This window comes from Schistocerca cancellata, chromosome 4 (assembly GCF_023864275.1).
Source record: "Schistocerca cancellata isolate TAMUIC-IGC-003103 chromosome 4, iqSchCanc2.1, whole genome shotgun sequence".
Lineage (NCBI taxonomy): Eukaryota > Metazoa > Arthropoda > Insecta > Orthoptera > Acrididae > Schistocerca > Schistocerca cancellata.
This window is the reverse complement of record NC_064629.1, coordinates 581,030,744-581,044,280: the sequence shown is the minus strand read 5'-3', so window position 1 is coordinate 581,044,280 and position 13,537 is coordinate 581,030,744. Positions and strand designations below refer to the sequence as shown.

At 40.8% G+C, this 13,537-nt stretch overlaps 1 protein-coding gene across 1 annotated transcript in view; it reads left to right on the top strand.

The window, feature by feature from the left end:
* LOC126184594 (ATP-binding cassette sub-family D member) overlaps nt 1-13,537 on the top strand; it is an 85,207-nt gene that overhangs the window by 38,959 nt on the left and 32,711 nt on the right. Inside the window, exons 6-7 of the mRNA XM_049927036.1 lie at nt 8,773-8,950; nt 11,103-11,346. Coding sequence (XP_049782993.1) covers nt 8,773-8,950; nt 11,103-11,346 — 422 coding nt within the window. The remainder of the gene's footprint in view (nt 1-8,772; nt 8,951-11,102; nt 11,347-13,537) is intronic.

Below are 13,537 nucleotides of genomic sequence, written 5' to 3'. Positions count from 1 at the left end.
TTTGCACAGCCATTGTTGTTGCTGGGAGCCATCCCATCCACCTTGGGGTCACAACGTGGTTCTGCGCACTATGTCCTGTGTTACCTGGCAATCTCTAATCTCCATTATGAGCTGCCGCTTGTTGCTGGTAGCCAGTCCATCCACCCTGGGGCCACAACGCAATCCTGCGCACTGTGTCCTCTGCTGCCTGGCAATCTCTAGTCAGCATTCAGAGGTGCTGTGTGCTGCTGCAGTCGATGTCCTCGCAGAACTTCTGTCCTATCATCACCAGTGGCCACACAACACTGCAAGGTGTCTGGCTGCCTGCTGATAGCTGCACCTGCACCTCCTCGCAGATCATTGACAGCCTATGTATCGGGGGAGTTGATTCTCCAAGTATCATCATGATTGTTGTAGTTGTTTAACAATACATCATGAATGTTGTAGCAGGTTTTGAAGAAAGCACATTGGATCACTACCAGGCATCCATTCTCCAGTTCACTACCCTGCCCAGGATGGTGAACTATTGATGTCCTGACCTTTAACTACCCCATTCTACCAGCTCCATAGAGGTCCACCACCACGGCCTCTGTGAAGTTCTTATACTTGAAGAAAGGAATAGAAGAAAGTAACAACATGTCATGGCATCATGCTGTATAACAGAAATGCATAGTTTTGTATTTATCCTTATAAACTAGACCACAGTGCCACAGAGGCAGGCAGAAAATCAACAGATCACAGCAGACAGACTAGCTAACACCCTGGTCAGATGTGGAAATAGAAACAGTAAAAATTAACAATGTGGGTATTAACAGACAGTCGTCAACAGGAACAAACTGAGAGTGCATACTGTGTTGGCAACTGTAGAAAACTTACTTACTGACAGGATATTGAAAATTATGAATGTTATTCACAACAGTTCCTGAAGACAAACATTTCAGATATGTTCAGCATATTCTGTTTAGATGAAGGACAAATTAATTTCTAATCTTTTTCAGAAGCGTGGATTTTGAGTAGTTAGTCTTAAATATTTGCTGATGAAACAAAACATTATGCCCACCGTGAGACTGAATGCCACCTGGTGGTATTATGAGCACATGGCGTGGTAAGGAAAGTACATAAGTGGAGCAGAGAAAAATATGGACTCATTCTAACGACGATGAAGAATGCAAATGTAGATACCTGCTTATATATGTGACTTTGACAAAGGGCACATTGAAACTTCCTGGCAGATTAAAACTGTGTGCCCGACCGAGACTCGAACTCAGGACCTTTGCCTTTCGCGGGCAAGTGCTTTACCACCTGAGCTACCGAAGCATGACTCACGCCCAGTACTCACAGCTTTACTTCTGCCAGTATCTCGTCTCCTACCTTCCAAACTTTACAGAAGCTCTCCTGCGAACCTTGCAGAATGCCCGCAAAAGGCATCTACATCTACATCTACATCTACATCCATACTCCGCAAGCCACCTGACGGTGTGTGGCGGAGGGTACCTTCAGTACCTCTATCGGTTCTCCCTTCTATTCCAGTCTCGTATTGTTCGTGGAAAGAAGGATTGTCGGTATGCCTCTGTGTGGGCTCTAATCTCTCTGATTTTATCCTCATGGTCTCTTCGCGAGATATACGTAGGAGGGAGCAATATACTGCTTGACTCTTCGGTGAAGGTATGTTCTCGAAACTTTGACAAAAGCCCGTACCGAGCTACTGAGCGTCTCTCCTGCAGAGTCTTCCACTGGAGTTTATCTATCATCTCCGTAACGCTTTCGTGATTACTAAATGATCCTGTAACGAAGCGCGCTGCTCTCCGTTGGATCTTCTCTATGTCTTGTATCAACCCTATCTGGTACGGATCCCACACTGCTGAGCAGTATTCAAGCAGTGGGCGAACAAGCGTACTGTAACCTACTTCCTTTGTTTTCGGATTGCATTTCCTTAGGATTCTTCCAATGAATCTCAGTCTGGCATCTGCTTTACCGACAATCAACATTATATGATCATTCCATTTTAAATCACTCCTAATGCGTACTCCCAGATAATTTATGGTATTAACTGCTTCCAGTTGCTGACCTGCTATTTTGTAGCTAAATGATAAAGGATCTATCTTTCTGTGTATTCGCAGCACATTACACTTGTCTACATTGAGATTCAGTTGCCATTCCCTGCACCATGCGTCAATTCGCTGCAGATCCTCCTGCATTTCAGTACAATTTTCCATTGTTACAACCTCTCGATACACCACAGCATCATCTGCAAAAAGCCTCAGTGAACTTCCGATGTCATCCACCAGGTCATTTATGTATATTGTGAATAGCAACGGTCCTATGACACTCCCCTGCGGCACACCTGAAATTACTCTTACTTCGGAAGACTTCTCTCCATTGAGAATAACATGCTGCGTCCTGTTATCTAGGAACTCCTCAATCCAATCACACAATTGGTCTGATAGTCCATATGCTCTTACTTTGTTCAATAATCGACTGTGGGGAACTGTATCGAACGCCTTGCGGAAGTCAAGAAACACGGCATCTACCTGTGAACCTGTGTCTATGGCCCTCTGAGTCTCGTGGACGAATAGCGCGAGCTGCGTTTCACATGACCGTCTTTTTCGAAACCCATGCTGATTCTTACAGAGTAGATTTCTAGTCTCCAGAAAAGTCATTATACTCGAACACAAAGGTCCCGAGTTCGAGTCTTGGTCGGGCACACAGTTTTAATCTGCCAGGAAGTTTCATATCAGCGCACACTCCGCTGCAGAGTGAAAATCTCATTCTGGAAACACCCCCCAGGCTGTGGCTAAGCCATGTCTCCACAGTATCCTTTCTTTCAGGAGTGCTAGTTCTGCAAGATTCGCAGGAGAGCTTCTGTAAAGTTTGGAAGGTAGGAGACGAGATACTGGCAGAAGTAAAGCTGTGAGTACTGAGCATGGGTCGTGCTTCGGTAGCTCAGATGGTAGAGCACTTGCTCGCGAAAGGCAAAGGTCCCGAGTTCGAGTCTCGGTCAGGCACACAGTTTTAATCTGCCAGAAAGTTTCATATGAGCGCACACTCTGCTGCAGAGTGACAATCTCATTCTGGAAACACCCCCCAGGCTGTGGCTAAGCCATGTCTCCGCAGTATCCTTTCTTTCAGGAGTGCTAGTTCTGCAAGATTCGCAGGAGAGCTTCTGTAAAGTTTGGAAGGTAGGAGACGAGATACTGGCAGAAGTAAAGCTGTGAGTACCGGGCGTGAGTCATGCTTCGGTAGCTCAGATGGTAGAGCACTTGCCCGCGAAAGGCAAAGGTCCCGAGTTCGAGTCTCGGTCGGGCACACAGTTTTAATCTGCCAGGAAGTTTCACATCAGCGCACACTCTGCTGCAGAGTGAAAATCTCATTCTGGAAAGGGCACATTGTTTGGTATGGCAGCGAGAATCTCGGAAATGCTAAAACTTGTGGGCTGTTCTTGTGCTATTTTTGTTAGAATTGTGGAAAGTGGTTGAAGGACAGTGAAACTTCAAGTAGGTGACAGGGTGTTGGACATCCATGCATCATCAGAGGTTCACCTGTTTGCCCGCTCTGTAAAACAGGATAGGCAGTGATCTGTTACAGATCTGATGACAAAACAATGCAGTTGCAGGCACAACTGTTCCAGAGCACACTTTTCAGTTCAGATTTTTGAACATGGGGTTCTGCAGCAGATGACCTTCATGTGTTCCGATGTTGATCCAATAGCATCATCAATTACGATTGCAGTGTGCATGGGTTCATCAAGGTTGGACCGCAGATTAATGGAAATGTCACCTGGTGAGATGAATCACATTTCTTGTTACACTATGTCTATAGCTGGGTCGGTATACGCCACCATCTAGATGAACGACTGCTCGAAACATGCACCACACCATAGATGCAGGTTGGTGGAGGCAGTATTGTGCTATGACACACACACACACACACACACACACACACACACACACACCTTTGCTTTCATGGGATACACAGTAGTAATCAAAGACACAATGACAAATGTGGACTACATGAACATTATTACAGACCACCTGCATCTTCTCAAGCTTGATGTCTTCCTTGATGATAATGGCATGCTCTAGCAGGATAACTGTTCATGTCGCATGGCCAAAATTGTGCTACAATGGTCTGAAGACCATGGTAGTGAACTTACATGGACATCTTGGCCACCAAATTCATATGATATGAACCTGATGGAACAAGTCTTGGACATTATCAGGTGCCAGATCCTTGCTCACTAGCCTTGGCTCATAATATATGGGAACTGTGTGACCTGTGCATAGGTATATGTTGCCATATACTTCCAGAAATTTACAAAGGACTTGTCAGATCCATGCCATGCAGAACTGCTGCTGCATTGTTTTCCAAATGTGCGCCAACACTCTACTAAGTATGTGGCCATACTGTTTTGGCTCATCAGTGTGTGGTTTCTCACAACTAGTCACAAAAGACTAAATTTTGCATACATGTTTATCACATATGACTTGTTAGATGTAAGGAAGACTGCATTTGCTATGCACTGGGTTAGGAACTTAAGGACACTGAAATAGAGGTTCTGAGCATACCATTAGCTCTAGTTGTAGAACTTGGATTGTTTCAGAAAGTAGGAATTCCTGTTTATTACCTAGATCAAAGGGAACAATTAAAAACTTAGTGCAGTGTGCTTAAAGATGAATGTTGTTAAGGAGACGTGCTCATTAACATGCCTTTGAAAAATCACCTTGTGGTAGGGCTTACATGGGCTTCTTTCCTGAATTTCTTAGAATGGCCACACATACTAAATTATGTATATTGTTACATGTGTTAAAAGTTAAACCATATTATAGTGGCATATAAATGGCAGGCAGCTTTTGAGCATACATGTTCATGCACATCAAGTATGTAATGCAGTAATTTTTCGACATAGTCTCACATTAGATCAGCGGATTTTGTTCAGAATTCTTTCAGTGAGTAGATTGCACCCTTGAAGTGTGATTCTGAAAGGTCTGCAAAATACCTGTTTGTAGCCATGATAATGTCTTCATTTTACATGAAGTGTTTTCCTATCACAAATTACTTTACATGTGGAAGTAAATGAAGGCCAGTGTGTGCCATATTGGATAGTCAAAATGTCTCAGATTTCTTATTAACAAAACTCATTTGTGGGCAGATACCTTGTCCTGATAACGCTTTTTTTCCTGTATAATCCTGGACACACTGTCCATATATATGTTTATTTTCATTTATTTGGCCCAAAAGGATTATGTTGCATTCACCAGTTATTGTTTTACCCTAAGCAAAGTAAACAGTTAGAAGATTCACTTTTGCAATAAAAAATGAGCTCAGTTTTTCTCATGGATGAAACTGGTTTTGCCTTTTTTGATGCAAGGGCAGTCTTCCAGCCACTGATTTGTTACTGTTTCATTTCTGGCATGATGTGTATCTTATTGATTATTAAAAAAAAAAAAAAATCAGGACACACAGCCAGGTGCATTCTTTCTGAATGGGTACAAACATTGCTGAGGAATTAGATACTATATTTGATTTTGATCAACATCGAACAAATGTGGCAGTAGCCTTGCAACAAGCTTTCTCACAGTTTATTGTTCACATAAATTCTTCTATATTTTTCCTTCTAATGTGCCAGAGGTGTTAGCTTTTCATACACCAGTAATTACTAATCGTCCAATACCATATGTGTACTTTCTCATTATTTTCATATGTAGTTTAAATTTTGAGACATCCTGCTCATGGATTTCTTCAGTTGAAATATGGCCATGTTTGAATTCAGGTGTCCTTTTTTTAACTACAGAGAAGACTCATTACAAACCAGCATGAACCAACTTTGGATGAATGTCCATTAGTGATAATCTGTGCAAAATAAGTGATACTGCAGCATTCCAGTTTGTTAATTTTAATTAGCACACAACATGACTACTTTGAAACCCAAATAATTGAAACTGTTTTACAAACTGAGTTCATTTGATAGGTACCAACACAACCAAAATTTCATTGTTGTCAACAACATGCCAAGAACTTTTTATTTTTCACTTGCAGTGCTCATCTCCACAAGTATGTATTTAATGTTCAGAAGATTGATGTGAGATATGGAGTATCCCTCGTGTGTGTGTGTGTGTGTGTGTGTGTGTGTGTGTGTGTGAGGGAGAGGGAGAGGGAGAGGGAGAGGGAGAGAGGAGGGGGGGTGGAGAGGGAGGGAGAGGGCGGGGGAGTCTGGAGTTAAAGATAGCAAAACACATCCATACCTTGGATTAAAAGTGACTCCGCTGAACTTCCTAACCTCATTAAAACTTTTAAACAACACTAACAGTGTTATTTTTCAATATAAACTCATTGTACCAACAACTCCACAATTCCTGTAGGTGCAAATATAATTTCAGAACTACATTTGAAAACAATAATAGTAATAATAATATAGAATTGTTGCCCTAAAACAAGTGATTTGTAGGAAGTTTCCAGCAACAATTGAAACAACTACTATGGCAGCAAAAGCAGCAAAGAGTCATATATTATCAATGAATGATACCATGACACACTACGTCTTACACCTACATCCACGTAGATACTCTGCAAGCCACCGTATGGTGCATGGTGGAGGGTTTTCTTAGTGGGAGAAAGTTGTAGACAAAAATAATAAAGGTGAAACATTAAAAAACTCTCCTGGACTCATCCCAAAGACACAGAAAGACAAAACATTAAATAGGTTTAACTGTTCAGTAGAATGTATCAAAGCAATTGTCACAGCAGTCAGTGTGTTGTAACTGTTGTAAAGTGTCTTTTTTTGTGGATTGTAAGTCAGCTAAGCAAAAGATGTTTGATGGGATCAAGTTTTGGCAGGGTTGCCCCTGTATGCTTCTGCAGAAGTGCAGTCAGCTTACTTGGACACAATGTTGTGATGAAGAACCAATGTTTCAGCAACTGCACATGATTTTCCTTCAGTTTTTACTCAACTTTGTGAGACAACTTGGCACATACTTTATGCACCTGCTATTTTGTCATTATGATTTCATGCACAGTAGATTTTATGTCTTGGCATGATACTGATTTTGTATATTGTCAGCAATGTATATGCTGTATTTGTGATATGTAACATGTTGGAACAATGCTGGATCTGAACACACATCAAGATATCTGCCATCTCGGGCAGTGTGCTGCCAATTGTGGATGGCAAGAAGCTTGTGGCAAATTAATGGCTTGAGCTGGTTCATGAGTCATGCCCAGACAGTACACTGCCCTCAAGAGGTAGTTATTAAAGTTCAAGTCCTGGAATGGCACTCAGTTTTAACTTGTCACTGATTGTCAGTATAAGATTGAGTGAGTGTGTACAAAGTTCAATATAGTGTATTTTACTGTCTCATTCTTAGTAACAACTAATTCTCACTGAGTTTTCTGCACCAGTGAGCTACGCTTTACTTGGAAATAATGTGTCAGTGAACAGGCATGCAGGACACATTAAAATGAAGTATACATTTTCTATCTTCTTTGTCGGATTTCATCTTTAGGCTGGTGCCAATGTTATTAAAGAATAACAACATAAACATATTTTTGTCTCAATTTGTAAATTATTTAGTTATGAAATAATCAGCTGTCTACTTGTATGACTGGCAGTTACCAAATTGTGGTAAGCAGTATACTCAAAAACCCAACTCCTCCCCTCAGTTTTGTGATGTAACCCATTTTCAGTGCCCATTTTAGCTATAAAACTGTACTCAACAAATTAGCATTATATTAACTAAAGGGTAATACAGTCGCTGAAGCCTTTTCATTGCTAGTATTCCATCTATCTTTATGATAAATTTCTGAATGTCTGTTAAGAGACAAACATGAAATTAGTCATTGAAAAATTTGTTCCAGAAAATTCAGCAGAAAGTGAAGGGACTCACAATAACCCAACTTAGTATGAAAATATAGCAGGTCTTATGCTGAAAAAGTTAATATAGTCAAGCAGTTCTGTGCACTCCTCATGATTGTCTCCTCTTCCTGTTTTTGATTGCTCTCCCTTCTTTTGATACTATGTTTCGCTTAATACCTATATCATAAACCAACCGCAGTGTTTCAAAATCACAGAGTATTGTTTGGTTATGAGTTTGTCTACTATAAAACACTAGCAAACCTTTACCTAACTCGGTGAGTGCTCCCTGTAAGCCTTCCATGACTTATTGCTATATTGCACCCAGAATACCAAAATTACTAATCATTTAAAATAGTACCAAAAATAAATCATACTGAATCCTAACATGTTCTGTTATGCTGTGCAAAATCAAATTCCTGATTATCATGCAAATAGTGTTGCAGGCAGTAGTTGCCTAAACAGGAAATAACTTGAAGCTCTTCATTATATTTCTCTTTAATGATAGTCAGATTCTGCATCTACCTTCTGAACCAAGACTTTTATGTGGATGTACACGTGGTGTGGGTGTGGGAGTGCGTGTGACTGTGGCTGCATGTGCGTGCATGGGTGAGCACATGCAAATCACTGCTTTTTTTGTTGAGTTTGAGACACACAAAACTGATAATTTCCTTAATAGGTGAAGACTTAGGGAAGATTTGAATGTGTATCTAGTAAGCTGTGTGAATGATCTTCAGAGCCAAAGGCAGTAGAGGAGCATTCACAGCCAAACAGCCAAACAGAGGAAGCTCTAAAATCTGGCATTGTCAGTGCTAATCTATTGTCTTATATTTGCAGTTTTTCCAAAAAAAGAAAAAAATAAAGAAAAGAAAAGAGGACTTAACTTTTCTTTTCTTACAGTCCAATTTTTTTATCTGAATGTCTAATAATTTCAATTTTATTGACAGGAGATTGTAGAACTTGCTGGTTACACATCTCGTGTGGGAGACATGCTTGATGTATTTGAAGATGTAAGCAAAGGAAAGTACCTTCGGGGAGTTGTTGCAGGTGCTGATACAAAGAATCAAAAAACTGATGATAAAATGTTTCACCTGGAATTTAAGAATGGACAAGCTGTTGTAAAAGGTAATTAATTACAAAAAAATCTTTATTGCTTCTGTGAGAGATCTAATGTATTTACCATGAACCCCTGAAGTACTGATTAAAAGTACCTCTATACTTTGCATCTGCAGTCTGGCTCAGTTTTTTTTAGACTCAACAGTAATAATTGTTTAAGCAAGTTTATTGTGAATCATAAGAAGACAAATGAAGTTTACCAAAATTTTACTTACAAACTGTGTTACTACAGTGTGACAATATTTGCATGATGAACGAATATTTCAGCAGGCCTGATTTTGTTTCACAATTTTGTCAGTGGAAGCTATCAGCTTCAATTACAATATGTGGTAGTGTGTTTGATGTAGTCTCATTGTCCTGCTAGATATTAAGTTGGATAATTTGAATTTTAATTTATAATTAAGTGTCTTATTGGCATATCTAAGCCACTGTGAAAAGATATGCCAAAACACGTGTCTTTGACTGGATGTGAGACAGCCAGGTTAACAAATTGTGGTCATTAAATACAGGGTGGTTATAATTAAACTTTCGCTACTTGAGAGAACCCTCATGGAAAACAAGTGATCATAGGACAGTAAATAATGAATAAATCATAGAAAGAAAAACATTTTAATTTCCACATAAGAGGGTAATGTATTAATAATTGCATGCCATGGTTATGTTCCCTGTTACAAATGTTGCACAGTGTGTCGACCATCTGAATCTACAACACCTTGGAAGTGTTTACAAATATCATTTCGTAGTCATTCACAGCACTTTTCAAATGGTGGACAGTGGAATGTTCAGCTGTTGTGATACAGCTCATGCACTGTTTGAAGATTGCACATTGCATCTAGCATTCTCAACCATGGCAACAGTAAGTTCTTCAACAATTTGTGGCACAATTGGCTGTTGGCCTCTCTGAGGACCAATTCCCAAAATTGCCAGTTGATTTGAACTTCCAGATCATGTTCTTCAACTTTGGAATGCAAAGAGGACCTCTCTGTATTCATTTAATGTATTTTACTCATGAAGAGCAGCAGCACTGTTGATGTTGTTTTGATAAAACAGCTTTTTGAGTAAAGCCCTCCTCACCTTGGCCAGACCCATGTTGATTGTCAGCACTGTAATGCACACTGATGTTTCAGCCCTGTGCTGCCATATCAGTACAGGCACCTCCTGGTAAGTTATAACACCAACACTAATAACAATGGGAATCCTGCAGCACAAAGTCTGAACATAATTCCTATAAAGTTGGGTACCCATACGTAAATAGTTTTCCATCTACAATGAATAAAGTAGCAAAAGTTTAATTATAACCAACCTGTATTTTGTCATATATTCTTATTTGGAAATTGGTCTTTGAAATTTTGAAACCAATGTATCCTTTATAATGAAGTAGAGTGAGATATTGACAAAAATTATCCACTTTACTTGGTTAAAAGAAATGATTAGTGCAGGAAGATGGAGACAGTAACGTCAGGCAGAATTTAATGTCATCAAAACCAGTAACTGTCTGAGGGAGAAGGCAGTCAGTCACATGGTATGAAACAGATGGGAGGTAAGAGGAGTTTATTATAACACATTATCAACAGCAGAATCATTGTAGAAGAAGCACTTGCTTAGTTGGACATTGCTTGGCCATGGCACTGGTAAAGTGACCTTCCCAGCATCAGCACAAAAGGATTTCATGAAATGATAATCATGTAAAAAAAGAAAAGAAAAAGAAAAGAAAAAAAACTAAATGAATAGACAGACTGGGATTTGAAGCTGATTCTTCAGTTATTTATCACTGTCCCTTCATACTGAGTTGTGTATTTTGCTGTGCTGCCATGTGACTCTCTCCTCTTCTGTGGCATGCTGTTAACTGCTTAGGTACTTAATTAGACCTATCTCTTATTTGTTCACTTACCCTCTCTTTTTACCCCTTCAGTGGTCTGTGATTTTTGTCCTTAAGTGATCACATACTCTTAAAGCCATTTCTGCTTTGGTTTAGTGTATAGTGTCTTCAGCCTTAAGCTGTTTACCCCATATCACAAAAGAGTTGTGTGATTTGGAAGCTTTCTAGCTTAAATTGCTATCAGGAAACTTTTGTATGTTTGAACTAGTTACTGGCTGCCTCTCATTTTCTGCAAACATGTGTGTTTACAAATAAAAGAAATTCTGATGTATTTACTTTCAGGAGTTATCCATGAAACAAGGGATAATACTATCAGTTTATTGAATGTACCCATTGTGACTCCAAACTGTGATGTGGTGTGCAGTAGATTAACATTGAAGGTGGAACCAGGAATGCATCTCCTAATAACAGGACCAAATGGCTGTGGCAAGTCATCTTTATTCAGAATACTGAGTGGCTTATGGCCTGTTTATGATGGGGAACTTCACAAACCACCTACATCTGATATGTTTTACATACCACAGAGGTACAGTAAATTTGAATGTTTCTCAGAAATAATGGAAACAATGTACCAATGAAATTTGCATGTAGGCAATTGTTTAACATGGCAAATTGCAATGTTACTGAGGTATGGAATAAAAAAATTGTATGTAACACATTCCTTTTGTGGGAAATGGAAGTCATATCCCTTCAGTATATGAATTATTTACAGAAATGTATAAGTGTTCAGGACTCAGTTAATTGTTGTTAACAACAATGTAGGAAAAGATAGATTGCTACTTACCATAAAGAAGACATGTTAAGTTGCAGACAGGCACAATTAAAAAGACACTTACACAAAGCTTTCGGCCACAGCTTTCTTCAGAAAAAGAGAAACACACACCATTCATACACACAAGCAAGCACACGTCACACACGCCTGACCACCATCTCTGGCAGCTTGTGCCAGAATGCAGTTATCTCATGGGATGGAAGCAGCAATCTGGAGGGGCCAGGGAAGGGAAAGGGACAGTAGTGTATGGCTGGGGGGAGAAAGGAACACTGCGTGGTGGAGTGTGCAGTGACTAAAATGCCAACAAGCGCAGCATTAGGAGGTTGTGGAACAGGAAAGTGGGGAAAAAACAATGTGGGGAAAGATAGGCAGGTGCATTGGTAGAGAGAGCAAACAAAGAGGGTTGGAGACGAGACTGGGGAGAAGATGATAGGACAGAGGGGGCGGAAACTGTTGGGTGGACATTGTGGGGACAGTGTGTTATCTTAGGTTCATTGATGATACCTTCATGATCTGGACTTTGGGTCAAGACACTGTATCTTCATTCCTTCACAACCTCAACACCTCTTCTCCCATCCATTTCACCTGGTCCTCCCATGCTCAGTGTACCACCTTCCTAGATGTTGACTTCTGTTATAATGTCAAGTTGAACACATATATTTCGGAACGACACAACACATATAAGTCACAGAGTAAGTTGACAAGTAAGACATGTGTACATGTTAGCATTCGAATGAGCACTGAGTCCCAGTCTGGCGGCCGCTGCTCGGCTGGCCACTTAGGTGGCGCTGCTGTTGGATGGCTGGCAGACAGCGCCGCACATAGAGGACGCGCGTAATTGCGCGGCAGCACTTTGAGTGATCGGCGAGTTACAACAACCTCCTCCTCTCTGATGGCTCCTTCCACACTTCTGTCCACATTAAACTCACCAGCCACCAACACTACCTGCATTTTGACAGCTGTCATCCCTCACACACCAAAAAATCCCTCTATACAGTCTAGCCGCCCAGGAATGTTGTATCTGCAGTGAAAAGAACTGCCTTGCCCGGTATGCTGAGGGTCTGACCAAGACCTTTACAGACAGGCACTATCCCCAGACCTAGTCCACAAACAGATCGTGCCATTCCCCCTCATAGTCCCAGTCCTCCCACCGTCCCCAAGAACCAGCCTCAACATTCACTGCTCTCATAATTTTCCCAGCCTCACCCGTCAGTAACATACTGTCTCCATACCCTCCACCCTGCAGTTTCCACCCCTCCGTCCTGTCACCTCCTCGTCATTCTCATCTCCGGCCTCTTTGTTTGCCACCTTCTGCCAATGCACCCACCCATGTTTCCCTGCTCCTCTCCTCTTTTTCCCCACCTCCCTGCCCCACAAACTCCTGATGCTGCACCTGTTGGCATTCTAGTCCCTTCACACTCCGCCAGACATTGTCCCTCTCTCCCACCCCTCATACACTACTGTCCCTTCCCCTTCCCCGCCCCCTCCAGATTGCTGCTTCCATCCATGAGACAGCTGCATTCTGGCCCGAGCTGCTGTAGTTGGGGGTCATGGGTGCATGAGGTGTGCTTGCTTCTGTGTATGAGTGTGTGTTTCTCTTTTTGCTGGTGAAGGCTGTGGCTGAAAGATTTGTGTGTCTTTTAATTGTGCCTGTCTGCAACTTAATTTGTTTTCTTTATGGTAAGTAGCAATCTACTTTTTACTATATTTTTGATATTCCTACCTGGAGTTTCCATTGTTCAACAATTATTTAAGTTGGGGAGCCAAATGTATCGTTGTACGTGTAGTTTTTAATTGATACCAGAACAGAAAAAAATAGTCTGTGACCACTCACAATTCCTATTAAAATCAAACATAAAGATGTACAAAGCTGGCTCACTGAATTATTTTTATAAATTTTTAAGACAACTTGCAATCATGATGTATTAAAATGACTGTTCGGTAG